At 51.2% G+C, this 26568-nt stretch overlaps 1 protein-coding gene across 1 annotated transcript in view; it reads left to right on the top strand.

The window, feature by feature from the left end:
• GFRA4 (GDNF family receptor alpha 4) overlaps positions 1 to 26167 on the top strand; it is a 59237-nt gene extending 33070 nt beyond the window's left edge. Inside the window, exons 5-9 of the mRNA XM_065405754.1 lie at positions 1943 to 2288; positions 13666 to 13775; positions 15033 to 15167; positions 17144 to 17301; positions 26024 to 26167. Of these exons, the coding sequence (XP_065261826.1) occupies positions 1943 to 2288; positions 13666 to 13775; positions 15033 to 15167; positions 17144 to 17301; positions 26024 to 26167 (893 nt within the window). The remainder of the gene's footprint in view (positions 1 to 1942; positions 2289 to 13665; positions 13776 to 15032; positions 15168 to 17143; positions 17302 to 26023) is intronic.
• Positions 26168 to 26568: the final 401 nt, after the last annotated feature.

Here is a 26568-nt window from a genome sequence, read left to right as displayed (position 1 = left end):
CGCTGGCTCAGGCCCCCACCATGCCCTAGTCTCTCTCACCGCACTGCTGGCAGGGGCAGAGTTCATGAAAGCATTTGTAAAGCAGTTGGACATGCTCCCTTGAAAGGCGCCACAGAGTGTAAAATGTTGCGATAAATAATCTTAAGGAGGTCACTTTTTGACCAGTTTACAGTATTTGCAGACTGCCTTCATTTGTCCTTTTGGGGAGAGTGGCGTGGCTTGGGGTGCAGTGTGGGCCAGGATGCCTGGGTTCCACTCCCACCTCTGCCAGCCACTGATTCGCTATGTGACTTGTTCCCGCTCCCTGTGCCTGGGTGCCCCCCTCTGCAATCTGGGGGTGAGGGGCAGTTGTGCTTCTCCATCTCACAGGGGAGTTGTGAGGCTTACTTCATGCTTTGAGATCCTGGAACAGGGCAAAGCTTTAGACTTGTGGGGTTCTGGGGGAGCAAAGTGTTTCCCGAGTGGTCTGTGGTGCTATGCGCATGATTTTGCAGAAGCCTGGCATGTGTGCATAGCCATGACATGTTACACCAGTAGGCAGAGCTGGCAATGCTAGGAAAGGTACTGTCAGCAGGGGCAGGGGAAGCTGGCTCTGCCAGGTCCAGGATAGCCGGAGGGGTCAAGAATCTGGCACTGCCAGGTCAGGGATAATCAACGGGGACTAGCTGGGGAGAGCTGGAACTCACATGTCAGGGATAGCCCGCTGGGGAGGCGAGCATGGGGGCTGGCACTGCCAAGTCTGGGATACCCAGCAGTCCATCCCCAACAGGGCCAGCTTCAGGCACCAGCAAAACAAGCAGGTGCTTGGGGCGGCACATTTCTAGGGGCGGCATTCTGGCGCCGGCCGTCATAGGCGCCGACTCCGGGGCATGGGGAAAAAGTGCCCCCGCTGCCCCAGCTCGCCTCCACTCCGCCTCCGCCCGCTCCCCTGAGCACGCCGCCGCCCCGCTTCTCCCCCCTCCCTCCCATGCTTGCCGCGCGGGAAACAGCTGTTTTGCGCAGCAAGGCTGGGAAGGAGGGAGGGAGGAGAAGCCAAGCGGCGGGCGCTCGGGGGAGGCAGCAGTGGTGGAGCGGAGGTAAGCTGGAGCGGGGAGCGGTTCCTCTACCCCCCGTTACTTCCTGCGTCCCCCACCCTAGCTCACCTCCGCTCCGCCTGCTCCCCTGAACGCACCGCTACTCCGCTTCTCTCCCCTCCCTCGCCTGAGAGGGAGGGGGGACAAGCGGAGCGGCGGCGTGCCCGGGGGAACAGGCGGAGTGGAGATGAGCTAGGGCGGGAGGTCGCGGGGGGGGGGGGGGCTGCAGGAAGCAATGGGGGGGGGGAATGCGGCACACCTGGGGGAGGAGGCGGGGCTGGGGATTTGGGGAAGGGGTTCGGAAGAGGTGGAGTTGGGGCGGGGCCGGGGGGGCACGAAAAAAAAGGGGGGGCAGCCAAAAATGTTTTTGCTTGGGGCGGCAAAAATCCTAGAGCCAGCCCTGATCCCCCACCTGCTGCCGATTGGTGCTTTCTCGCCCATCTCCTCTCTGCCACTAGCCCTGCCTCCCTAGCCGGAGCCGCTCCTTCCCCCTCCGGAGGTGACATGCTGCTTCCACATGGGAGTGAGGGGGACAGGCTGAGTGGGGACGAGGGCTCTCAGCATAGCTGGGGAGGTGATATTTGCTTCAATCCAGAGTCTTAACCTGGCCCGTACCTGGCATGTGACCAGAAACTCCCCCTCCTTCCTGGAACAGCGTGTGCTCCGTGAGCTAGTTTTCTAACGGCCTCGTCAGGACTAAATAATTAACCCCAGGGTGAATCCCAGCTCTTCTTGCTCCCCGGGCTCTGGATTAGCCGGGGGCAGGGCGGGGGGGGGAGCCCTGCTGTCCTCTGCGAGCTCGAGGCCCCTCGGGTGCTGGTGTTGCCATGGCCGTTGCTAACCTTTGTTGGGGTCTCTGGGCCATGCAGGTTCCGAGAACGAGGTGACGCAGGTGAACCGCTGTCTGGACGCCGCCAAGGCCTGCAACGTGGATGAGATGTGCCAGAGGCTGAGGACGGAGTACGTCTCCTTCTGCATCCGGCGCCTGGCCCGGGCCGACGCCTGCAACCGCTCCAAGTGCCACAAGGCCCTGCGCAAGTTCTTTGACCGCGTGCCCCCCGAGTACACGCACGAGCTTCTCTTCTGCCCCTGTGACGACACGGCCTGCGCCGAGCGCCGCCGACAGACCATTGTCCCCGCCTGCTCCTATGAGTCCAAGGAGAAGCCCAACTGCCTGACCCCCCTGGATTCCTGCCGGGAGAACTACGTCTGCAGGTAACACTCACGCAGCACAGTGGGGCCCAGTCAGCCCCACCCCATGGAGGCCTGGTCCAACCCACTGAAGCCTGAGGGGAGTCCTTCCAGTGACTCCATTGTGGGCCTTGAAGCAGGCCCTAAAGTGAGACCCTCTGCTCCAGGGGCTAAAGCAAAGGGTTGGCTAGGAGGAGCCCAGGGTCAAATGTAGAGTGAGCTGCTCATGGTGCGTTCTTGAGACAAATCTCTTGGATTGTCCCCCTTTTTGCCTCAGGTATTGTAGCTGGAAACCTGGGAGGTAAAACAAATGTCAGGCTGTATTAATTGCACCTGCTGTCCCAAGGATCCCAAAGCAATTTACAAGCGCTCCCTGCTAAGCCTCTCAGCAGACAATGGAGCTTTGTTACCACTAAGGGGTAAACTGAGGAACAAAGAAATCAAGCACTTGCCCAAGGTTATGCCGTGAATCAAGGAGCAGTGCCCAGCCCTGCTGACTGCTAGGCGCATGTCTACCCACTAGGCATCACTGCCTCTCTGTGTAGGGAAACAGGAAGTAAGAGCCTCACTGGGAACCAGATGCTTAGCAGGAGGGATAATGGGGGAGGGGTGCACACAGTAACCATCACTAGCAAATGGGGTGGGAGCCCTCAGGAAATGTGGCAGACTGCAAGGCCATTCAGCGGCTTGCATATATCTCCAGCCCCGCCTTTAATCCTAGCAGCCTCGGCAAGGGAGATGGCACGTGGTCACAGACAATGGCTCTTGACTGAGACGTCCTTGGCAGGATCGGACTGTGTCTCAAGGCTTCTGTTTATGGACCTGCTAAGAGAAGTCAGAGCCGGAACTCACATGTTGTCCTTGCTGGCAGGGCCGGCTTTAAGCCGATTCCCCGGAATGGGGCCCCGCGCCTAAGAGGGCCCTGCAACGTCCGGGGCTGCCGGCGGAGCGGAAAAAAAAAAAAAAAAGCCGCGTCCTGCTTCTCCCCCCTCCCTCCAGCGCTTGCGCCGCCATACAGCTGATCAGCGCAAACCTGGGAGGGAGGGGTGAGGAGGAGGAATGCGGCGTGCTTGGGGAAGAGGCGGGGCCAGGGTGGGAATTTGGGGAGGGATCCAATGGGGCAGTGAGGGGGTGGGGCTGGGGCGGGGCCAGGGCGGGGATTTTGGGAGGGATCCAATGGGGCAGAAAGGGGGCGGAGTCGGGCCGGGGCCGGGGCGGAGTTGGGGGGGGGGGAGAGAGACAATTCGTGTCCCGGCGTGGGGTCCCGCACCTGCTAAATCCAGCCCGGCTTGCTGGTGCTGATATGAAGAATGGGAAATAACTGGCTGAGGCTGAGAGAGAGAAGGAGAGAGAAACTACTGAGTTTTCCTGGGCCAAAAATAATTTGTGGGGGCGTGGTTTTGGTCCCTTTGTCATTTCTCTGCAGAAACCTCTATTAAAAGCCACAAAACTTCAGAAAAGTTTAGCTGGAGAGGCTGCGATACATGGCGTGTGCCAGCTTCCCACAGCTGCCTTCTTTAAAGGAGCTTTATCACTGCTCCAAGATGCCTTCCCCAGCTCTTTGGTGGAGTTGCTGCTTTGTATGTGTCTACACTGCAGTCCTGGGGTGCGATCGAACCTTGAGTAGACATCCCTGAGCTAGCTTGAATCTAGTTAGCTAGTGAAGCTGCAGCAGCATGGGTTTCAGCGCAGATTAGCTGCCCAAGTAATTACCCGGGGTTCTGCACAGGCTTGAACAGAGAATCATTGAATCTCAGGGTTGGAAGAGACCTCAGGAGGTCATCTAGTCCAACCACCGGCTCAAAGCAGGACCAATCCCCAACTAAATCATCCCAACCAGGGCTTCGTCAAGCCTGGCCTTAAAAACCTCTAAGGAAGGTGATTCCACCGGTGTTGAAGTCCATGCTGGTGTTGTTCTACTGTCCTGGGACCTGGGCTAGCTGGGTTAAGTTAGCTCAGATATGTCTTCATGAGCTGCACCCCAAGCTTTTTCAGAGCGGGGACCAACTTCCATCGCCTAATTCAGCATCGCCAACTCCTGCGATTTTATTGCGAGTGCTGGTGTTTTATTGCTACTTGGTGATGTTTTTTGGACAGCCCCATCTGCTGGAATCCAGAGCTTGCTTGAGAATCTCAGCATTCGTTAATAAAAGTAGGTCTCTAGCCTTCGTGACGGCAAAGAAAAGCTTGAAAATACGACCCAAGTGTCCTCCGAAAGCCCAGAAATTAGAAGGCAAATCAAATGAACACAAAACGTTATTATCTGCGCTGGAAGGGGATTTTAGTGGGGGTAGTTGTGTATGTAATGGGGAACACATTTAGTAACAAGACATCTGCCTACCATCCATGTAATCATGTGGCCTGATTTCTGTAACCCTCTGTCCCCCACACCCCGGTTCATCTAGCCTCCCGGTTCGCATCTCGCCCTTGTGGCAAAGTTTCTGCCATTAGAGAATGAATGAACTCTCCGGGGCAGGAACTGTACCATCCCATATGGCTGAAAACACCCGGTCCATTTTTGGGCACTGCTGCACTATACATAATTAATGATAGCAATCAGATGGATACGTTCCAATTTAACCAAAGAGCCATCAGTGGTAAAATTCTCCCTTTAGAGAACGCTGGTACTTTCTGTGTGATATAACGCCAGCCACTTCCTGAGAGGCAGTGCCTCCTAGTAGTTGGAGGAGGACACTGGGCGTTGGCCCTCCTGGGGTCTATTCCCAGTTCTGCCAGTGACGTCTTGGACAAATCATTTAAAACGGGGATGATAGTGTCTCTTTCTTGGCTGTGTGGGGAGGGTGAAATGATGTTTTCAAAAATGCTTTTAGATGAAGAACACTATATGCACGTGCATAGGTGTGTCAACACGTGTGTGTGTGTTAGTTAAGTATTATTTTCATTATAGCTACTTTCATCCTTAAGGTTCCCAAAGAACTTTACAGATTTTAGAGAGAGAGAGAGAGAGAGAGAGAGAGAGAGAGAGAGAGAGAGACACTTCACCCACCCTGCTGCAGCTCTTTCTGGGGTAGAGCACATTAACCACCCTGCAGCAGTAATGCCAAGCACTTGGCTTTTAAAGAGGAGGAATGACAAATAATTTCTCCAATTGAAACTTCAGGGGGAGCAGAACATAATTCCCCATGTTGGAATTTGGCTCGGGCGAGCCCCCTTATTTTTGCCAGACGCACCATAGGAATTTTAATGACTGTGAGTGGCTAGACCCTCTGGCTTAAGTTTTATCTGAAAGATGGAAAGCCATGGGAGCCAGCAGCCATTAGTCCAGGTACTATAGGATTTCACACAGCTAGCCAGTGGATATGAAATTTAGCAGTATTGGCCCCTGGGGAAACACAGATAAGCTACGCTGGTGGGGAAAGGGAGGGGCAGAGGGGAACGTGTTGATTTCCTGGAGGATGGGAACGATTACACATCCTTAAAGTAGCACAGCTGTTAATTAACTCGTTCCTTGGTCTCCAAACGAATAATAAATGTATCCTCTGGAGCCAATGTCCAAAGCAGCGAGGAAATGCGAGATCCGGTCAAAGTCTGCAGAAGGCACAGAAACCAAAACTAAAGCCATGAACAAAAGCACAGCTCTTTAAAGAAACATTTAGAGTAAAATAATACCGGGTTAACCCTGTTTTATACCCAGCTGTAACCCCTTGAATTCAAAGTGATCTGGGTACTCGGCAACCCTTGTGCACCCACATGCTAGCTTAGAGACTGACAAATTTATCTGGGCATAAGCTTTCGTGGGCTAGAACCCACTTCATCAGATGCATGGAGTGGAAAATACAGTAGACAGGTATAAATATTCAGCACATGAAAAGATGGGAGTTGCCTTACCGAATGGGGGGTCAGTGCTAACGAGGCCAATTCAATTAGGGTGGATATGGCCTATTCCCGACAGTTGACAAGAAGGGGTGAGCCCCATTAGCACTGACCCCCCCACTTGGTAAGGCAACTCCCATCTTTTCATGTGCTGTGTATTTATACCTGCTACTGTATTTTCCACTCCATGCATCTGATGAAGTGGGTTATAGCCCACAAAAGAATCATAGAATATCAGGGTTGGAAGAGACCTCAGGAGGTCATCTAGTCCAACTCCCTGCTCAAAGCAGGACCAATCCCCAAATTAGCCCCCTCAAAGATTGAACTCACAACCCTGGGTTTAGCAGGCCAATGCTCAAACCACTGAGCTTTCCCATCCCCACACCTATACTCAAATAAATTCGTTAGTTAGTTTCTAAGATGCCACAAGGCCTCCTTGTTGGTTTTGCTGACAAACTAACACGGCTACCACTCTGAAACCAGTCACATGCTAGCTGTTTTTCAACATGAACACAGTAAAAAATACAAACAAAGAAAAAACAGGTGAGCATAATAAGGCAGGAAGAAACTGTATGGTGCAGAACTCTCTGTTTATATATAGTTTTCTTTCCTGCCTTCAAACCCCCTTAGCCGTTGGAGTGCCTGGATCTCCTTCCACCACCCATCCACGCAGTCTAGTATTCTATTGTTATTTGTGCTGCAGTCTTGTCTGGCAGCCCCAGGCAGGGCTTGGGGGCCCCAAAGGGCTAGGTGCTGTACGTACAGATAACAAAGACAGACTTCGTCCCAAAGAGCAGCCAATGTAAATGAGAGGGTACGATTTAAGTCATATTTTGCCTCTTGTAGAGGCCAGTTCTGGGCTGTGACACTGCGACGTTTAGATTGCACTTGATAAAATATTAGAAAACAGGCTCAGACTGTGGCCCATGAAGTATTAGCAAGGCAGGACAGCTTTGTGGTATTCAGCCAAGGAGGCAAGAGATCTGCATTCATTTCACAGCTCTGCCACAGACTTCTTGTGTGACCTTGGGCAAGCCGATGGGAGTTAGGCACCTAAATACCTTTGAGGATCTGGGCTTTAGTGTCCCTGGGCCTCAATTCCCCACCTGTATAATGGGATTAATAGCACTTCCATGCCTCACAGGGATGGTGTGAGAATAAGCATATTAAAGATTGTCAGGGACTCAGATACCATGGTGATGGGAAGCCATATAAGTCTCTTTGATAGTTTTGCTACCATTGCGGATGGTATGTGACTGAACTGGAAGGATAGGTGGTCGGGGGAGGGCGGGGAGGGGAAATTGCTCCATGAGTCAATCTCTCTAATGAGACACAGTTTCCACAATGAAGAAGTTTGAGAGCCCTGCACTAGACTTCAGAGGACAATCCACCACCAGCCAGATTGGAGGGGGAAAGTTAGACTGGATGATCTAATAGGCCTTCTGTGACAATCTGGGAATCTGTCTGGACAATCTATGACGTCTGTGGGAGATTATGAACTCTCTGTAGCTTTATGAGGCTGCAAACTCCATTGTGAAGGTGCAGCCCTTTGTCTTTTCTATTGTCCGTTTGCCGCCAAGCTGGCTGAAATTCCACCAGCTGGTGGCAAAAGAGCAACAAAAGTGTCATTGACTTAAAACGATCAACCATTGAAATGTAATCACTCCAGAAAATAAGAGCGCTCCTATCCAGGAGAGCTAGTTTGTCAGGGGAGAGGTCACCTTGGCAGTAAAGTCACCTGGCAAAGGTCTCGGCTCACCTGGGGAAGCTGGCAAGGGGAGGGTCACCTCACACAAGAGTCTGGATTGTCATAAAAATGGGTCTATTTGGCCATTTTCAGCAGCTCAAGCTGATGGGAGCTGATGTAGCTTTATGAGGCAGGGGAAACCTGCCTGCCAGCCTGCCTTCTTGAGCCTGGCGGGGGAGCAGCAACTATATGTGAAAGGAAGCGTAGAGTCAAATATAGTAAAAGTCTTAAATGACTCCAAGAGTGCCGTAGAATCTCTGTGGATAGAAATTCCACGCTTGAATAATAGGAGTATAGCAGTAGGAATAAACTTCTGACCACCTGACCAGCATGCTGATGGTGATTGTGAAATGCTCAGGGTGATTAGAGATGCTACAAAAACAGAAAACCCAATAATAATGGGGGATTTCAACTATCCGCATATTGACTGGGAACATGTCACCTCAGGACAGGATGGAGAGAGAAAATGTCTAGACACCATTAGAATATTTGGGTTGGAGGGAACCTCAGGAGGTCATCTAGACCAACCCCCTGCTCAAAACAGGACCCATCCCCAGACAGATTTTTGCCCCAGATCCCTAAATGGCCCGCTCAAGGATTAAACTCACAACCCTGGGTTTAGCAGGCCAAAGCTCAAACCACTGAGCTATCCCTCCCCCCCCCCCCAATGACTGCGTCTTGGAGCAACTAGTCCTGGAACCCAGAAGGAGAGAGGCAATTCTTGATTTAGTCCTAGGTGGCGCACAGGATCTGGTCCAAGAAGCTGAACCGCTCGGTAATAGCAACCATCATGTAGTTAAATGTAACGTCCTTGTATGGAGGAAAATGCCAAAGAAACCCACCACAGTAGCATTTAACCTCAAAAGGGGGAAGTAAATAAAAATGAGGAAGCTAATTAAATGGAAATTATAAAGAACAGTCCCATGAGTAAAATGCCTGCAAGCTGTTTGGAAACTTTTTAAAAGCATCATAATAGAGGCTCAATCTAAATGCAAAGCCCAAATCAAACAAAACAGTCAAAGGGCCCCCCCAAAAAAACCCAGTTAGATACAAAAAGACATCCTTTAAGAATTGGAAGTGAAATCCTACTGAGATAAATAGAAAGGACCATAAACTCTGGCAAGTCAAGCGTAAACGTATAATTAGGCAGGCCAAAAAAGAATTTGAAGAGCAGCTAGAAAAAGACAAAAACCAACAGCAAAAATAAAAATAAAAATGAAGTATATCTGAAGCAGGAAGCCTGTCAAACAGTGGGGGCCACTGGACAATCGAGATGCTAAAGGAGCACTCAAGGAAGACAAGGCCATTGCAGAGAAGCTAAATGAATTCTTTTAATCAGTCTTCACTGTACAGGAGGTGAGGGAGATTCCCACACCAGAACCATTCTTTTTAGGTAACAAATCTGAGGAACTGTCCCAGGTTCAGGTGTCAATAGAAGAGATTTTGGAACAATTTGGAAAATTAAACAGTAATAAGCCACCAGTGTTGGACTGAGATTCAGTTACTCAGCAGAAGGGTCTAACAAATCTTTATTAAGGCAAAACACTCAGCAAGTAGTGATCAATTTCTCACCAATGGGAAACTCACTGGAAACTCTCTCATCCCAGTTGCCTCCAGCACTGGATAATTTAGTTTCAATTTCCCTTTGTTACAAACGTATACAAACGTATTTATAACTTTCGGTTATCTTTTGTTATGTATTAGTCTCTCATTTCCATGTTAACTCTCCTCCCCCACCAGTACAGGTTTAGTGTTAGTTCAAACCGGTCATTTCTAGCTTTTTAGTTACTTTCTCTTTTCTTGTTCTCACAAACATGATTATGCTGCAATTTCTTACACATAGGCAGCTCTGCTTATGCGTATGCCATTAAACATTATCAGCACAGACTCTTAAAATCCACAGCAGGCCTAAATATGCCTTCGCTCCCAATACTTCCCACTAGGAAGCCATAGAATCCTTTCTAAGGTTTTATCAAAGCCTGCATTTCGTATACATCTTTTCTCCTTTCCAGCTGCCTAACCAAGCTCCTATCCTTCTAAATGGATGCGATTAACACCACTACTAGTTTGACTTACACAAAGCCCATTGGTATCATGCGTACCCATAGATTTCCCCCAATATCGTCTACTAACTCTGATCCTGGCCCATTTCCCACCAGATCCTAGGTCACTTTGAATATTTCGACTTTCCTGTCTTAAGGTCAACAGACATTCTGGATGTCTTTCCATTAAGGCCTGCACATTTAATGCAATTGTGGTATGACATTGCTTAACTGTTTAGCGCAGTACCACTCAGAGGGGCACCGGCTGATACATTGTGGATCTCATGCTGGGGAACTGGAATAATTGCCTTGTCCTCTGTTCGGGTAAGTTTCTTGGATCTAAGCAGAACATTGGCCAGTCACAATCATATGTCTGTCTCCCATATTGGAAGTGCCCGACCCACCAGGGTACACAATATTTCCCTTCTCCAGCTTTTGCCACCTTGGCTTGACCTTGTCCCCATTGCCTCATCCCAACTGTGCAATTTTGGTTTTGTTGCCAGCATGTGGACCCACATGTCAGCAACGTACTCTGCAATACATCACAATGACATAACCAGGTACCACGTCTCTTGGAACAACATGAAGTATCTGGGGCTTTCCAGACCACCCCCCTTCTTCCTCCCAATCCTTATGTTGTCCCACAAACTTACACAGGATCGTTTTAGGGGTCAAGACAAAGATGCCACATTTATTATTAATCTGTAACTATTAGCAAATACCTTAATGCTTATACACATACACACACTCACACACACACACACACACACACACACACACACACACCAAAATGTTCTGCAGCTGCTGGATAGTTACCGGTCCTGATTGTAGTTTGAGTTCGCAGCTTGGGATCGGAGCTCGTGGCAGCTAACTGGCCAGGAAAGCTAAGCACGAGGAGGAGCCGGGTCTCTGTCGGGCGCGCACCGATGCTCCTTGATGTTGATAGCAGAACGTTACCCAAAGTCTCTCATCTCACCCTTCCTTTTTTATAGGCTTTTAGTTTGGATTCAAAGTCTCTAGGTCTCGCTGTGTCACGCAGCCTCTGGGTTTGGTGCTTGATCACCCGTCAATTGCAGGTGTGACTGTCAGCCTGGGACCTGGCTTTGATCTTCCTTCTGTTGTTTTTTTTCTTTTTAGGGTGGATGCTTCTTGCTTGAGTTAGGGCTGTTGTCTAGTTCTTCAGCCGTTGATATTTGAACTTTATCTCATCAGGACGGGCTGGTGCTGGAGGTTGATTCTATCACCCATACATACCTCATTCACACATCTCAACTAGACTAATAAAATTACAGTCTGGCTTGCAAAAATGGAGGCTGCAGCACAAGCCTTTTACAAAATGGAGTTAGCATTTTAAAATGGGTTTTGAATTACAATATTGCACAGAAGTTACAATGTTACAATGTAGGCAAAATGGCAAGTGTAATGAAAGTTACAATGTAGGCAAAATGGCAAGTGTAATGAAAGTTACAATGGTACAGTGAATAACTAAAAACAATTTCATTCACATTGGTTCTACACTTACCACTATCTGAGGATGAGCGACATGTTCTTTTAAGATGTAACCTGCCATGGTAGGTTCCAATGAACTATGGACTGGGCACTATTCACTCTTAATGCCTCACTTAGTCCTGTGGCCACTGGTACTGCTAGCACCATAGGAAGGATCCATGTTTCATCAAGCTTGCATCTTTTCTCAGCATAACAGACCATTGAGCAGCACCTAACCCCGCATCAAGCTACTCCTTCTGGTTTTGTCCATTGTTCTAGCATCTTCTCTGTTATGAACCTAAGCACTTCCCCACCTTGAATTTCCTTTGGTCCAACCGGTGTAGCTCCTGTATTAGGAAGCTGCCATCCCATGGGCAGGTAAATCACCTTTGATACGTGAGGCTAGTTCAGGATTTTTCCCATTTCATTGATTGCTGCTTCCACTTCCCTAAACACCTGTCCTGTTATCCTAGCGTCCTGAATATCTTTTAAATCCTCCCCTATAGCCTCATTCTGTTGTTTATTTAAGTTTAACAGATTCTGTAACCGAAATCTCATTTTCTGATTTTCCTCCCACAATACTGTGATATCCATATGAACAAATGCTGAAGTTCCCAAAGCTCCAACTCCTTATATTGTTCCTATATCTCTTTTATCTCCCTTTTCCTGACTCTGTCCCTTCTCAGGCCACCAAATTTCCTTCAATTCCATCCCATCCATCTAGCTTTTTAGTTACTTTATCTTCTCTTGTTCACACAAACATGATTATTCTGCAATTTCTTACACATAGGCAGTTATGCTTATGCTGTTAAACATTATCGGAACAGACTCTTAAAATCCACAGCAGGCTTCTGTCAGGCCTAAATATGCCTTCGCCCCCAACAATCAGGACCAGAAGCTATTCACCCAAGAGTTCTGAAGGAACTCAGATATGAAATTGCAGAACTACTAGCTGTGGTATGTAATCTATCGCTTAAATCAGCCTCTGTACCAGATGACTGGAGGATAGCTAATGTACCGCCGATTTTTTTTAAAAGGCTCCAGAGGTGATCCTGGCAATTACAGGCCAGTAAGTCTAACTTCAGTACCTGGAAAAATGGTTGACATGATAGTAAAGTACAGAATTATGACATACGTAGATGAACACAATATGTTGGGGGAAGAGTCAACACGGCTCTTGTAAAGGGAAATCATGCCTCACCAATCTATTAGAATTCTTTTAGGAGGTCAACAGTCATGTGGACCAGTGTGATCCAGTTGATATACTGTACTTGGGCCTTCAGAAAGCCTTTGACAAAGTTCCTCACCAAAGGCTCTTACGCAAATTAAGAGGGATAAGAGGGAAGGTCCTTTCATGCATCAGTAACTTATTAAAAGATAGTAAACAAAGGGTAGGAATAAATGGTCAGTTTTCAAAGTGGAGAAATGTAAACAGCTGTGGGAGGGGGGTAAGTATCTGTCCTGGGACTAGTGCTGTTCAATATATTAATAAATGATCTGGAAAAAGGGATAAACAGTGAGATAGGTAAGTTTGCAGATGATAGAAGAAGATATATTAGAATTGGAAGAAGAATAGAGAAAGACAACACAAATGATTAGGGGCATGGAACAGCTGCCATATGAGGAGAGATTTAAAAAACTGGGACTGTTCGTCTTAGAAAAGAGATGATTCGGGGGATATGTTAGAGGTCAATGCAATCATGAATGGTGTAGAGAAAGTTAATAAGAAAGTGTTATTTACCCCTTCACATAACACAAGAACCTTGGGTCACCCAATGAAATTAATAGGCAGTAGGTTTAAAACAAACAAAAGGAAGTACTTCTTCACACAATGTACAGTCCATCTGTGGAACTTGTTGCCAGGGGATGTTGTGAAGGCCAAAACTATAACTGGGTTCAAAAAAGAATTAGAAAAGTTCCTGGAGGTTAGGTCCATCGATGGCTATTAGCCCAGATGGTCAGGGATGCAACCCCATGCTCTGGGTATCCCTAAGCCTCTGACTGCCAGAAGCTGGGACTCGGTGACCGGGGCTGGATCACTCGATAATTGCCTTCTTCTGTTCATTGCCTCTGAAGCACTTGGCATTGGCCACTGTCAGAAGACAGAACACTGGGCTAGATGGACCATTCCTGACCAGTATGGCCATTCTAATGTTCTTAGCTATTCATTGTAGGTAGTTTAGGACATCAGTCAGCGAGCACATCAGTGGGCCTAGTTATATGCAAGTGCAGTAAATGCAGCAAGTTAAGTAGTGTTGACATCTCCCTTTGCGCTCTCTGTCCCATGCAGGTCCCGATATGCGGAGTTTCAGTTTAACTGCCAGCCGTCCCCGCAGTCTGCGACTGGCTGCAGGAGGGAGAACTACGCTGCCTGTCTGCTGGCGTACACAGGAATCATAGGTATGAGGCTGTGCCCGTCAGTTGCTGACTCTCCTCGTCTCTCTCACCTCCTGTTCTGGACCATTGCTAGCCCCTCAGATCCAACGAGCACGCTCCATGTCCCTTCCGCCTCTTGCATCCTCACTGACAACAGAGATGCTGCAATCAGAGCTCCTCTGACAATCCTGGTGGGGATGACGATGAGCCACGAGCCGGATGAGAATCCAGCTCGCTCCCCCATCACGGTGCTGGCTCTGCAAGGCTAACGGGTAACAAGTCACTTGGGTGGGTCAGCAGAAAAAGCAAATACGATTCAAAGGGACCCAGGAAGCAGATTGCAGGTTTGGTCCTAATGGGCGAAAAGGTGTCACTCCTTATTCCTCACCACCTGAGAGGTACCTGCCCATGCTCCATATAGTGTACAGTACGTGATATCAAGGTGTTGGAAGATTTAGTGTTGAATGCTTCCCAAAGAATAAGGGCAAGCGTGGCATTTACAGCATATTTTTGGAACAGCAGACCCCACTCCTCCATGTTTCCAGATCCTGAGCGTCCATGGATTGGCAGTCCCAGCTCACCAGGCAGAATCACGTCACAGCCACCGCTGGTGGAGCCAGGTGTAAACCACCTTTCTCCACACTTCATTGGCTTCAGAGGGCTTTGGCTCAGGCCTCAGACAGGAGCTCTGAGCATAGCATGGGTCGGTCTGGAAAAGCCACCTGACTGCTGCTGGAGCCGGGGAAGTGGGCTAGGGAGATGGGAAGGAGAGGCTGGTTTGGGCATATCCTGAACTTTTAGAGCCTATGGAGCCATTCACTCTTAATCCTCCCTTACTGGAGCCATGACCTGTCCATGGCAATGGGCAAAGTGTCTCTGTGTGGATCTCTAGGTTGCTGCATACCCCCGGGCTACACAACAAGCAGACTAAGGACTCCAGGAAGACGTACAGCGTTGTAGCAAAGGCAGTGAAGTGGGGGTGTAATGTCACGAGCTGAGTGCATCACCCTGGCCTCTCTAACCGCGGGGTGTGCTGGGTATGTGAACAGAGCAGAATCGACCTGGAAAAATGGCCAGGAAAGAAGCAGGGTTCCCCACAGCGTCACTTCTTAGCAGGTCAACCGCAAAGGGAAAAAGGTCCTGGCAGATCTAAGGGCAGCAGCGTGGAACCCACAGGAATGTGGCTGAGCTGTGGGAAGGTTTGCTCTGGGGAGCCCATGTGGTTTTGGTTCTCAGCCGGTTCCTCCAGTAACAGCGACCCTGCTCCGTCCTTCTTGGCAGGTAGTCCCATCACACCTAACTACGTCGACAACTCGACCGCCAGCATCGCGCCTTGGTGCACCTGCAACGCCAGCGGCAACCGCCAGGAGGAGTGCGAGAGCTTTCTGCACCTCTTCACCGACAACCTCTGTCTCCGTAAGTAGCAGACGGGGCAAGTCCACTGCAGGGCTGGGGGGCTCCTGGGTGCCTCTCACAAGGGGGACGGAAAGGCCATGTGAAAGGAGGTCCTGCCACCAGGTCTGCACCTGCCGGGTGGTAGGTGAAGTGGTCAGAGCATTGCCTGTGCCTGCCCTCACCCAGACATGTCCCCTACAGGCTAGCCATGCTGCACATGACACAGCTAGCCTTCGCCCTTGTGCTGCCCAGACAAATTACAGCTCCCCCGTGGGTCGGAGGGGGTCCCAGTGCCCTCTCACCTCCGGCACATCCACGCTACACAAGGCAGAGTTGAGCCCTCATGAGTGTTCCAGGAGCACCGAGAGGTCCCAGCTGAGATCAGGGCCCCGCCTGTGCTAGTGAGAGACAGCCATTGCCCTAAACAGACAAAGCCATCAAAGGGCGGGAGGGGAACCAGGCACTGAGAGGTGAAGTGACTCCCCCAGCTCACCGAGCGGGGCAGTGTCAGCACTGGGCATGGATCCCAGCTCTCCGGACGCCCAGTCTGGTGTCCTAGCCACTGGCCCGTATTAGTTACAAGTACATTTAAAATGTAACCCAGCAGACCCCAAGGAGAACTCAGAGGGCTGGACTGCTGTGTAAAATGGATGTCCTAGCCCTTGAAAGAGCTAGGAGACGGTGAAGGCTGAGACGAGGCAGTCTGAGTTATGTAGACTGGCTAGAAACATCTTTGTACCCCTGGAAAAGATGACAAGTGCTGAGGATGTCAGAATCCATCAGTGTCCTGAGACGACACGCGCTCTGTCCAGCAGCTGCCGGCGAGGCCCTGGGGCCGTCACGCTTGAGAAAACCCGACAAGGGGGAACACTTGTGCCAAGAGAAACTAACTTTGCCAGCATTGTCCTGCGCTGCCGTTACTCTGGCCGGAGAGGGCTGCGTGTTTCTCCTCTCTCAGCCGGGCTTTCCCATTGGCCTGACCCTGCAGTGAAACCACAGCCGTCCTGCGCTCAGATAACGAACGCATCACCTGCGAGATGGCTTCTCTTCAGGACCCGCGAGGAGGCGGCCGCTGGGCTGCGAAGCCACAGAGTGCCATCGGGCAGTGTGCAGAGGGCTGACGGCAGGGCGTGGTGTGCTGCATGTTTAAGAGGGAATCCTGGGCCTCATCTCGCAGGAGAGAGTTTGCAGCTGGCTGCCAGGCTGAGCGGCCCACGGGAGCTGCTCCCATACAAAGCCTGAGGCTTCAAGACTCCGTGAGGGCCAGCAACTCCCATTATCCCCTGGGATAACCGCTGCTGTAAACGCATTATGCCCTGATGTCACTGCATATCTAATGCTGTGAGCGATTGCCTTGCTGCTCGGCCTCTGTCGCTCTGCCCGGGCAAGAGGGAAGGTTCCATGTTGATTTTATGCCCCATCCGGTATCGCTCTTGGGTGAGCACCCAGGGCCCGATTCCCTCCGCTCAGCCCCTCGTGGAGTCACTTAGGCCCACATCCTCAAAGGCGTTTAGGAGCCTAATTCCTGGCTGAAATTGATGGGTCAGCGGGTGGGGAATTCCGGCATGTTGCTCACTTCTGTAGGCGACTCCACCCGGGGAAAAGCCAAGGGGAACCCCGCCTGCTGGGTGCTCCCCATCCACAGCTGGCTCCGATGGTCGGACTGCCCGCGGGACGTGGCTGTGCGGGGCAGTGGAAACCGCTGCCAAACTTACTCACTCCCGCGGAATCAGGGAGACGAGGCCGAGCCTTTCTAACGGGCTTTACAAACCTGACTGAATTCCGCCTCTCGCCACCGCCCAGGACAGCCCTCCCCGTTTTTACTGGGCAGGAAGCTGAGTCTCAGGCAGGAGAGGAGTGGGAGGCGACGGCTGGTCCATGCCCAGCCTGGCCTGGGGAGGGAGGCGCTGGTTTGGGGGTCGCGGGAGAGGGCGGGAGGGAATGTTAACACTTTCCTCGAGAGCTTTGCTCTGATCGCTCTTCCCCCTCTCGCCAAGAAAACGCCATCCTGGCCTTCGGCAACGGGACGTACCTGAACGCGGCACTGGCCCCATCCGTGCCCCCGACGACGCAGATGTACAAGCAGGAGCGAAACGCCAACAGAGCCGCCGCCACCCTCAGAGGGAACATCTTTGAGCAGCTCCAGCCCACCAAGGTAGGGGTAGACCGAGGAGCTCACGGAGCCTTTGCACTAGCGCTCGCAGAAAATTCACTCTCCTCCTCGGCTTCCTGGACCTCAGCTCCCTCCTTCTGCTGCCCTCTGCACCCTCTATGCTCAGCTCCTGCCACTTGTCCGGTGCCTCCATCACCTGAGACTCCCAGACTCCCCCTGCCACACCGCACCCTTCTCCTTCAGGCCCTTCCCAACCCCCACTCCTTCATAAGCTCTTTTAATAAGCCCAGTTCTAATCATCAGGCCACGCTGTCCTCACTCTTCTCCTCTTCTGGTGAGCTTGTCACCTGTTAAGTCCCCGGTGTGTCTATGTCACGATAGGAATAAGTGATGTTAATAGTATTGCCAGCAGCAGAGGCTTGGGAGTCAGGACTCCTGGCCCGGCTGTGGCTTGCTGTGTGACCTCAGGCAAGTCACTGAACCATCCAGTACCTCAGTTTCCCCACTTGCTCTATCCCGGGGATGTCGACAATTAATCAGTGTTCATTAAGCACTTTGAGATCCTCCATTGAAAGGTTCGAGACACAAGAAAAATACTGTTACATTATTAGCTGTATTTTATTATTATGCTGAGTGGAGCCTCTCTATCTGACAGTCATCGTCAATGATTATTAGTTAAATAAACGATACCCCTGGTTTACGGTGTACTACAGTCATAGAACTATTAAGCTAGTTCATCATTACATAATAACAGTGCCCCTGATTCACTGCATGCCAGATCGCCGAAGCGCCCCAGTCCCTGGCCTCCAGTGACGAGTACTGGACCAGCTGGCCGTCGTTGCCTTTCAGGCTTGGTGGAACCACAATGCCGAGTTGGGGAAGCCGTTTCCCACTTACACTTCCCCTGCCATGCAATAAGGCAGCACATCACAATCTGCCTCCAAACGCCTCTGTCGCTCAGCAACCACCTGCCACTTCCTGCCAGTGGCCGAGGTGGAGAAGATTGAAATGCAGCAGCACTGATGGCTTGTCAGGACCTTGCAGTTGGCCCCTGACGTGTAGATACCTTTATCTGCATCACAGATAAATGGCCACAATTTTGGCTTCTACTTGCATCCTCCTGCAGAGACACACAGAACTGGCTTAGCTTGTTACCCGCAGCTCCCTTTGCATTTGGCCTTTGAGTTGCATGTGGGGCCTCTCCCCGCTTTCCAGAGAGATACTGTTCGCCTCTTGGGGAGTGTCTCTTCCCTGCAAAGTTAACCCAGGCTCTCTTCTGGGTTTTAGCCCAAACCCCTCTACCCTGTCGTTGTGAATCTTGCAAGAAGGTGGTGGTGAGGGGGAGTTTGTGCCGTTTGAAGTTTATACCCGAGTTATGGGGGGGCTTTAGGGTGACCAGATGTCCCGATTTTATAGGGACAGTCCCTATTTTTGGGTCCTTTTCTTATATAGGCTCCTATTACCCTCCACCCCCTGTCCCATTTTTCACACTTGCTCTCTGGTCACCCTAGGGGGCTTTATAAATTGGATTGTGGTGTGAAATTAAGGGAAGACACCTAAAGCGGAAGAAGCCGTAGCGCTGGGGCCCGGTGACCCACACTCTGAGATGGCGGGGGAGCTGGTTTTATTTTAGCCGCCAATAGGTTGGCACCTGTCGAGACGTGTGAGTAGACGCAGAGCGTAGTAAAAGCAACCCTGAGCCATCCATCGCGGACAGATCCTGCCAGCTTGCCCCTCGCTGCCATGGTGCACAGTGGGTCCCGACAGGGTAAATACCCCTTGAGCCCCCAGAGCAAGCTAGCCAACCAGGGAAGAGAGGGAAATGGCCCCTAACCCTCTACAGGTTAACTCTGGATGTACGTCCCCTCTATTAGGGATGGAGCCAGCTTAGCCTTTGGGACGTGTCAGAGGTGAGTTAATTGTTAACCGGTTAGCATGGGAAGGGGTTTGCCATTCTGGGAGGGACGCCTCTACATTCATTGCTAAACGTTGTGCAGATTTAGAAATTCAGCAGGTGCGGTAGGTCATGTGGTAAAGGGGTCGTCCTGCGCCTCCCTCGGGTCCCTGCTTGGGCTCCATGGACTCCAGCCCTCTACCTGCACCCTTTTACTTGGGTTTGGAGGTGCCTGAAGCCTAGAATAGTTTACATGGCTGGGGGTGCAGGTTACAGCCTGGGCTCCACTTTAACGCAGGCTGGACCCCACCCACTCTGCAGTGAGGATGTGGGCAAAATCAGTCCCCTGCTGATAGTCCTCCAGTGCCGTCCCACAAATCCCCCCGTAGGACAGACAAGTTCTCCTGCCATTGACGCTGAAGCAATCCTAGAGCGTCTCAGCACACAGAGCCATGGGACATGTCCCCAGACACCGATGGGCGGGCAGCACCAGTGAGGGCACAGTAACCCGAGTGTGGCTGCTCCTCCCCGGGTGAGGCTAACCTGGGTGCTCAGACCCGGCACCCGACCCTACGGGTTATTAACTCTGCAGCGAAGACATAATCGCCCAAGATTACAGCCTCAACTCGATGTGCAAGAAGCAAGCTCTGCTGCCCTGGCTCGTGTTCCTGCCTGCATGGGATTACACATGTTGCCCTTACATTGCACGGGATCACTGGGGACAAACACAACAGGGTGGATGGAATAAATACAGCCTCAAACCTTCACCCACGGCTCAAGCCCAGCTGCAACCACAATCTTCTGGGAGGTTTGAAAACATGCCAGTAACTTCCCCCCATTTCAGGTAACTCTGCCCTTCCTGGTTCCCTCTGGGAGTGGAGGTGCAGACACATTTGAGGTTAAAAGTTGGCACTGCTGGTCCTTCCGGCTGTATACTGGAAGAGCCTGTTCGTAGGAGATTTTCAGGCCAGCGGTGCAGGCTGAAGGAGGACGGCTAGTCCTGATCAGCATCCAAACATTAGACGGCTGCTCAGACCTGGCATGTGGTTTGTGTCGTCACAACTCATTAAACACCCAGCCAGCTCTAAAGTGCGGGGCTCAAAGTACAGACCCCCACCCATGCTCCAGCTGTCCCTAAACCTCGAATTGCCAGAAGCTGGGACTGGACGACAGGGGACAGCTGCCTTGAAATTGCCCCGTTCTGTTAATTCCCTCTGAAGCGTCTGGCCCTGGCCGCTGTCAGCGGCAGGATACTGAGCCAGACGGCCCATCGGTTTGACCCGACCTGGCTGTTCTTGTGTGTAACTAGGTACTTCTATGGCTCCCACCAGTGTGGTGTCTGAGCACCTCACAGTCATGAATGAGTTGATCTCCCATCCCCCCTGTGAGGCAGGGCAGTGCTGTTATCCCCTTTATACAGACGGGGAACTGAAGCACAAATCCAAAGCGGTATCTGGGCACCTAACTGCAGGGGTGAAAATAAGCCGGTACGGCGTTCCGGTAAAAAGTGGCCACCGGTACCGGCCTGTAGCCAGCTGACTTTAAAGTGCTGCCGCGGCAGCGCTTTAATGTCATTGCCCCTTTTGCCCCCCCGCCCCGCCAACGGGGGTGTGTGTGTGCAAAAGGAGCAGCTGCCTTGGGGCCGGTGATCTGGAGCACCGGGCCCTTTAAATCACCGCTGGAGCCCCGGGCGGCGCAGGCCAGGCAACGTGGAAGGGCTGGCTGGGGGAACGTGACCCCAGCCCTGCTCTTTCTCCTGAGGCCCCGCCCCTTACAGGGGCAGAGCCGGCTCCGTACCGGTAAGTCTTTGTCTTTACTTTCACCCCTGCCCAACACTGATTGAAATCAATGACACCCCCCGGAACGCCACCTAGCTCTCCTGGGTCCCAGTCTGGTGCCACGAACGCCAAGGCATTCTTTGTCCCAAAGCAACTCTCAGTCAACGTAGTTTTAAACTCCTCCTCCCCCATCTCCTCCCCCCTCCCACTTCTAAGGCTACGTCCACACTGCGGAGCGTAGGCCAGCGTAGAACAGGCCCCGACTGCAGACACAGTCTAGGCTCACCGGGGGAAGGAGATCAAAGCCCTGAGGTAAGTGGGGAAATGGGATCCTGGGTGGAAACACGAGCAGGAGAGCGCAAGAGGGGAGGACTCCTGTCTCATACTGAGAAAGAGGGACGATCAGTGAGTTATCTTAAGTGCCTATACACAAATGCAAGAAGCCTGGGAAACAAGCAGGGAGAACTGGAAGTTCTGGCACAGTCAGGGAACTATGATGCGATTGGAATAACAGAGACTTGGTGGGATAACTCACATGACTGGAGTACTGTCATGGATGTATATAAACTGTTCAGGAAGGACAGGCAGGGCAGAAAAGGTGGGGGAGTTGCGTTGTATGTAAGAGAGGAGTATGACTGCTCAGAGCTCTGGTATGAAACTGCAGAAAAACCTGAGAGTCTCTGGCTAAAGTTGAGAAGTGTGAGCAACAAGGGTGATGTCGTGGTCGGAGTCTGCTATAGATCACCAGACCAGGGGGATGAGGTGGACGAGGCTTTCTTCTGGCAACTAGCAGAAGTTGCTAGATCGCAGGCCCTGGTTCTCATGGGAGACTTTAATCACCCTGATATCTGCTGGGAGAGCAATACAGCGGTGCACAGACAATCCAGGAAGTTTTTGGAAAGTTTAGGGGACAATTTCCTGGTGCAAGTCCTGGAGGAACCAACTAGGGGCAGAGCTTTTCTTGACCTGCTGCTCACAAACAGGGAAGAATTAGTAGGGGAAGCAAAAGTGGATGGGAACCTGGAAGGCAGTGACCATGAGATGGTCGAGTTCAGGATCCTGACACAAGGAAGAAAGGAGAGCAGCAGAATACGGACCCTGGACTTCAGAAAAGCAGACTTTGACTCCCTCAGGGAACAAATGGGCAGGATCCCCTGGGAGAATAACATGAAGGGCAAAGGGGTCCAGGAGAGCTGGCTGTATTTTAAAGAATCCTTATTGCGGTTGCAGGAACAAACCATCCCGATGTGTAGAAAGAATAGTAAATATGGCAGGCGACCAGCTTGGCTGAACAGTGAAATCCTTGCTGATCTTAAATACAAAAAAGAAGCTTACAAGAAGTGGAAGATTGGACAAATGACCAGGGAGGAGTATAAAAATATTGCTCAGGCATGCAGGAGTGAAATCAGGAAGGCCAAATTACACTTGGAGTTGCAAGAGATGTTAAGAGTAACAAGAAGGGTTTCTTCAGGTATGTTAGCAACAAGAAGAAAGTCGAGGAAAGTGTGGGCCCCTTACTGAATGAGGGAGGGAACCTAGTGACCGAGGATGTGGAAAAAGCTAATGTACTCAATGATATTTTTTGCCTCTGTCTTCACGAACAAGGTCAGCTCCCAGATTGCTGCACTGGGCAGCACAGTATGGGGAGAAGGTGACCAGCCCTCTGTGGAGAAAGAAGTGGTTCGGGACTATTTAGAAAAACTGGACGTGCACAAGTCCATGAGGCCGGATGCGCTGCATCCGAGGGTGCTAAAGGAGTTGGCGGATGGGATTGCGGAGCCATTGGCCATCATCTTTGAAAACTCATGGCAATCGGGGGAGGTCCCGGATGACTGGAAAAAGGCTAATGTAGTGCCCATCTTTAAAAAAGGGAAGAAGGAGGATCCGGGGAACTACAGGCCAGTCAGCCTCACCTCAGTCCCTGGAAAAATCATGGAGCAGGTCCTCAAGGAATCAATTATGAAACACTTAGAGGAGAGGAAAGTGATCAGGAACAGTCAGCATGGATTCACCAAGGGGAAGTCGTGCCTGACTAACCTAATTGCCTTCTATGATGAGATAACTGGCTCTGTGGATGAGGGGAAAGCAGTGGATGTGTTATTCCTTGACTTTAACAAAGCTTTTGATATGGTCTCCCACAGTATTCTTGCCGCCAAGTTAAAGAAGAATGGGCTGGATGAATGGACTGTAAGGTGGATAGAAAGCTGGCTAGATCATCGGGCTCAACGGGTAGTGATCAATGGCTACATGTCTAGTTGGCAGCTGGTTTCAAGCGGAGTGCCCCAGGGGTCGGTCCTGGGGCCGGTTTTGTTTAATATCTTTATTAATGATCTGGAGGATGGTGTGGACTGCACTCTCAGCAAGTTTGCAGATGACACTAAACTAGGAGGCGTGGTAGATACACTAGAGGGTAGGGATCGGATACAGAGGGACCTAGACAAATTAGAGGATTGGGCCAAAACAAACCTGATGAGGTTCAACAAGGACAAGTGCAGAGTCCTGCACTTGGGATAGAAGAATCCCATGCACTGCTACAGACTAGGGACCGAATGGCTAGGTAGCAGTTCTGCAGAAAAGGACCTAGGGGTCCCAGTGGACGAGAAGCTGGATATGAGTCAACAGTGTGCTCTTGTTGCCAAGAAGGCTAACGGCATTTTGGGCTGTATAAGTAGGGGCATTGCCAGCAGATCGAGGAACATGATTGTTCCTCTTTATTCGACATTGGTGAGGCCTCATCTGGAGTACTGTGTCCAGTTTTGGGCCCCACACTACAAGAAGGATGTGGAAAAATTGGAAAGAGTCCAGCGGAGGGCAACAAAAATGATTAGGGGTCTGGAGCACATGACTTATGAGGAGAGGCTGAGGGAACTGGGATTGTTTAGTCTCCAGAAGAGAATAGTGAGGGGGGATTTGATAGCTGCTTTCAACTACCTGAAGGGGGGTTCCAAAGAGGATGGAGCTCGGCTGTTCTCAGTGGTGGCAGATGACAGAACAAGGAGCAATGGTCTCAAGTTGCAGTGGGGGAGGTGTAGGTTGGATATTAGGAAACACTATTTCACAAGGAGGGTGGTGAAGCACTGGAATGGGTTACCTAGGGAGGTGGTGGAATCTCCTTCCTTGGAGGTTTTTAAGGCCCGGCTTGACAAAGCCCTGCCTGGGATGATTTAGTTGGGAATTGGTCCTGCTTTGAGCAGGGGGCTGGACTAGATGACCTCCTGAGGTCCCTTCCAACCCTGATATTCTATGATTCACAGCACATGCTAACAGAAGGCCTTTTTGGCCTGTGTAGGCACACCACCTCCCCCAGTGATATTAGTTACAGCGAAAGACATTCTCTTGCACTGGCGTAGCTGCAGCCGCCCTGGGGGTTTTGCTGGCATCGCTATGTCACTGGGGACATTGTTTTGTTTTCACACACCCCTGATTGGGAGCTCTGCCAATATAACTTTTAAGAGTAGACCAAGCACAAAAAGTGTTTGTCCTCTGTGAGTGTCGTGACTATTTTGCAGAGCCAGCGTCCATAACGTCCTCAACTGGCATGCTTTGTTCGACTTCCGCGTCTCTGCTTAACGCTGGGCTTGCCCTGCTGCGTTCATTCTCCTGGGAACAGGAAACACTAAGTTGATTACACAGAAGTAGCAAAAAAGGCCTCCAAACCCTCCCCCCCCTTAATACGTGGAGAGGTGGCTCTGCTCAGAGGTGTGGTGTGAGCTGTACTGAGAGAGCCTGAGGGGCTGTGAACCATAGGATGTGCCCCAAAAGTCTGGGTGTTATACCAACAGACCCTGGTTGTCGGCAGGTGGGATCCAACCTGGGACCTTTGGAGCTTAGTGCATAAGCCTCTACCACATGAGCTAAAAGCCATATGGCTTTGAGCCAAGGCTGTAGAGAAGACTCATTAATTTCTCTCTCTAAGTGGTCTCAGTGCCACTAGATGGGACAGAGCACCACACCCAGCAGGTGTGTGGGTTACAAGGGCACCACACACACCTGCATACAGCACCAGGGGGGAGAGGAAACGTTCCAGCAAACCCTGCTGTTTCACCATGTGGTCACTCTCCTGCCCACCACCAGGGAGGGAACTGGACCTTAGATCATTGAGTTCACTCTGTACTATGGATGCACCTGATGACAGTAACTGAGCAGGGGGGGCTATGTTATTAGGCAAGGTATTTCCAGCAGAGACAGGGAAGGATTAATTCCATTGTCCGAGGCACTGGTAAGACTTTATCTGGACAACTGGGTACAGTTCTGGGCGCCATGTTCAAGAAAGATGAATTCAAACGGGCCAGGTATCGAGAGGCACTACTAGGGTGATCGGGGACTGGAGAGCCCATCGTATGAGAGGAGCCTAAAAGAACTTGGCTTGTTTATAGCTTAGCAAAGCAAAGGCTGAGAGGGGATCTGATTGCTCTCTATAAATACATACGAGGGGTAAACACCGGGGAGGGGAAAGAACAACTTCAACTAAAGGGCAGTGTTGGCTCTAGAACAAATAGATCAACTGGCCAGGAATACACAGAGGCTGGCAATTAGAAGAAGGTTTCTAACCATCCAATGAGTGAGGCTCTGGCACAGCCTCCAGTAGGAGCGGGCATGGGGGGAAGGGAGCAAACAACCCATCTAGTTTGGAGCTGGGGCATGGTAAGTTTAGGAATGGGATGGCGTGAGAGGGTTGCCTCTGAGAGCAGGAGACTGGACTTGATGGCCAAGGAGCCTCCAGTCCTTTGGTCCTGTGTTATCTGGCCTCAGCCCAAAGTGAAGTCACGGTCAGGCCATTCTGCTCCACCGCTTGCCCTGTTAATGGTAGTCCTGAGCTCCGATTCTGAAAGGCCTCCATTAAAAGCTGATGAGAGCCACTTCCACCCTCACCACAGTGTAACTATCGACTTCAACAGTGCTGGTTTGAGAAGTCAGGCCAATGCTTCATAACAGGCCTCCATCCGCTTGGCCCTCACACCCATCCCCACCACACACAATTTCGCCCACAACACAGTTAAATGTCATGCGATGCCCTCGGCTCCTGTCTTTTACAGGCGTGGGAGGATGAACATGGGGTTGACCCTCAGCATTGTCTCTGTTCTCTTTGCAGGGATCTGGAGAGGAGCCACTCCTAAGGGGCTCCACCCAACTGGCATCCGAAACCTCTGGCTTGGCTTCCGCCTCCCGCGCTGTGGGGTGGCTGCTGATGTGGGTTTCCATGGCTCTCGCTGCGCCATTCCTGCTTGCGATGTGAAACGGAGCGAGCACGCAGCAGGCGGTGACTCTATGCGTGTCTCTTTCTTTTTTTAAAAAAAAGCACTCGTTGGGGGCGGGCGGGGCTGTATGTGGAAATTGCCCTGCTCCCCTCCCCCCCCCCCCCCAGCCAACATATTTTATTTTGTAAAATCGAAGGCGTCTCACCAGCTCGCTCCTGGTCACCCTTCCCGCTCCTGGCTCGCTTCTTGTCTCCAGCGCCCTGTAGCGTGTCCATGGCGTTGCAGAGCCACAGACGGGTCCCTTCATAGAGCCCAGCACAAGAAACCAGAGAGTCAGAGGCCCTGAGCTCTCCTGAGACAGCCGAGCGAGGAAAGACTCCTGACGGATGAGCTGTCGGGAGGGTTTCGTGAAACGCTGGCCTATGGGGACGTGGTGGGT

Source organism: Emys orbicularis, chromosome 5 (genome assembly GCF_028017835.1).
Source record: "Emys orbicularis isolate rEmyOrb1 chromosome 5, rEmyOrb1.hap1, whole genome shotgun sequence".
Classification (NCBI taxonomy): Eukaryota; Metazoa; Chordata; order Testudines; family Emydidae; genus Emys; species Emys orbicularis.
This window is presented reverse-complemented; position numbering and strand designations above follow the sequence as displayed.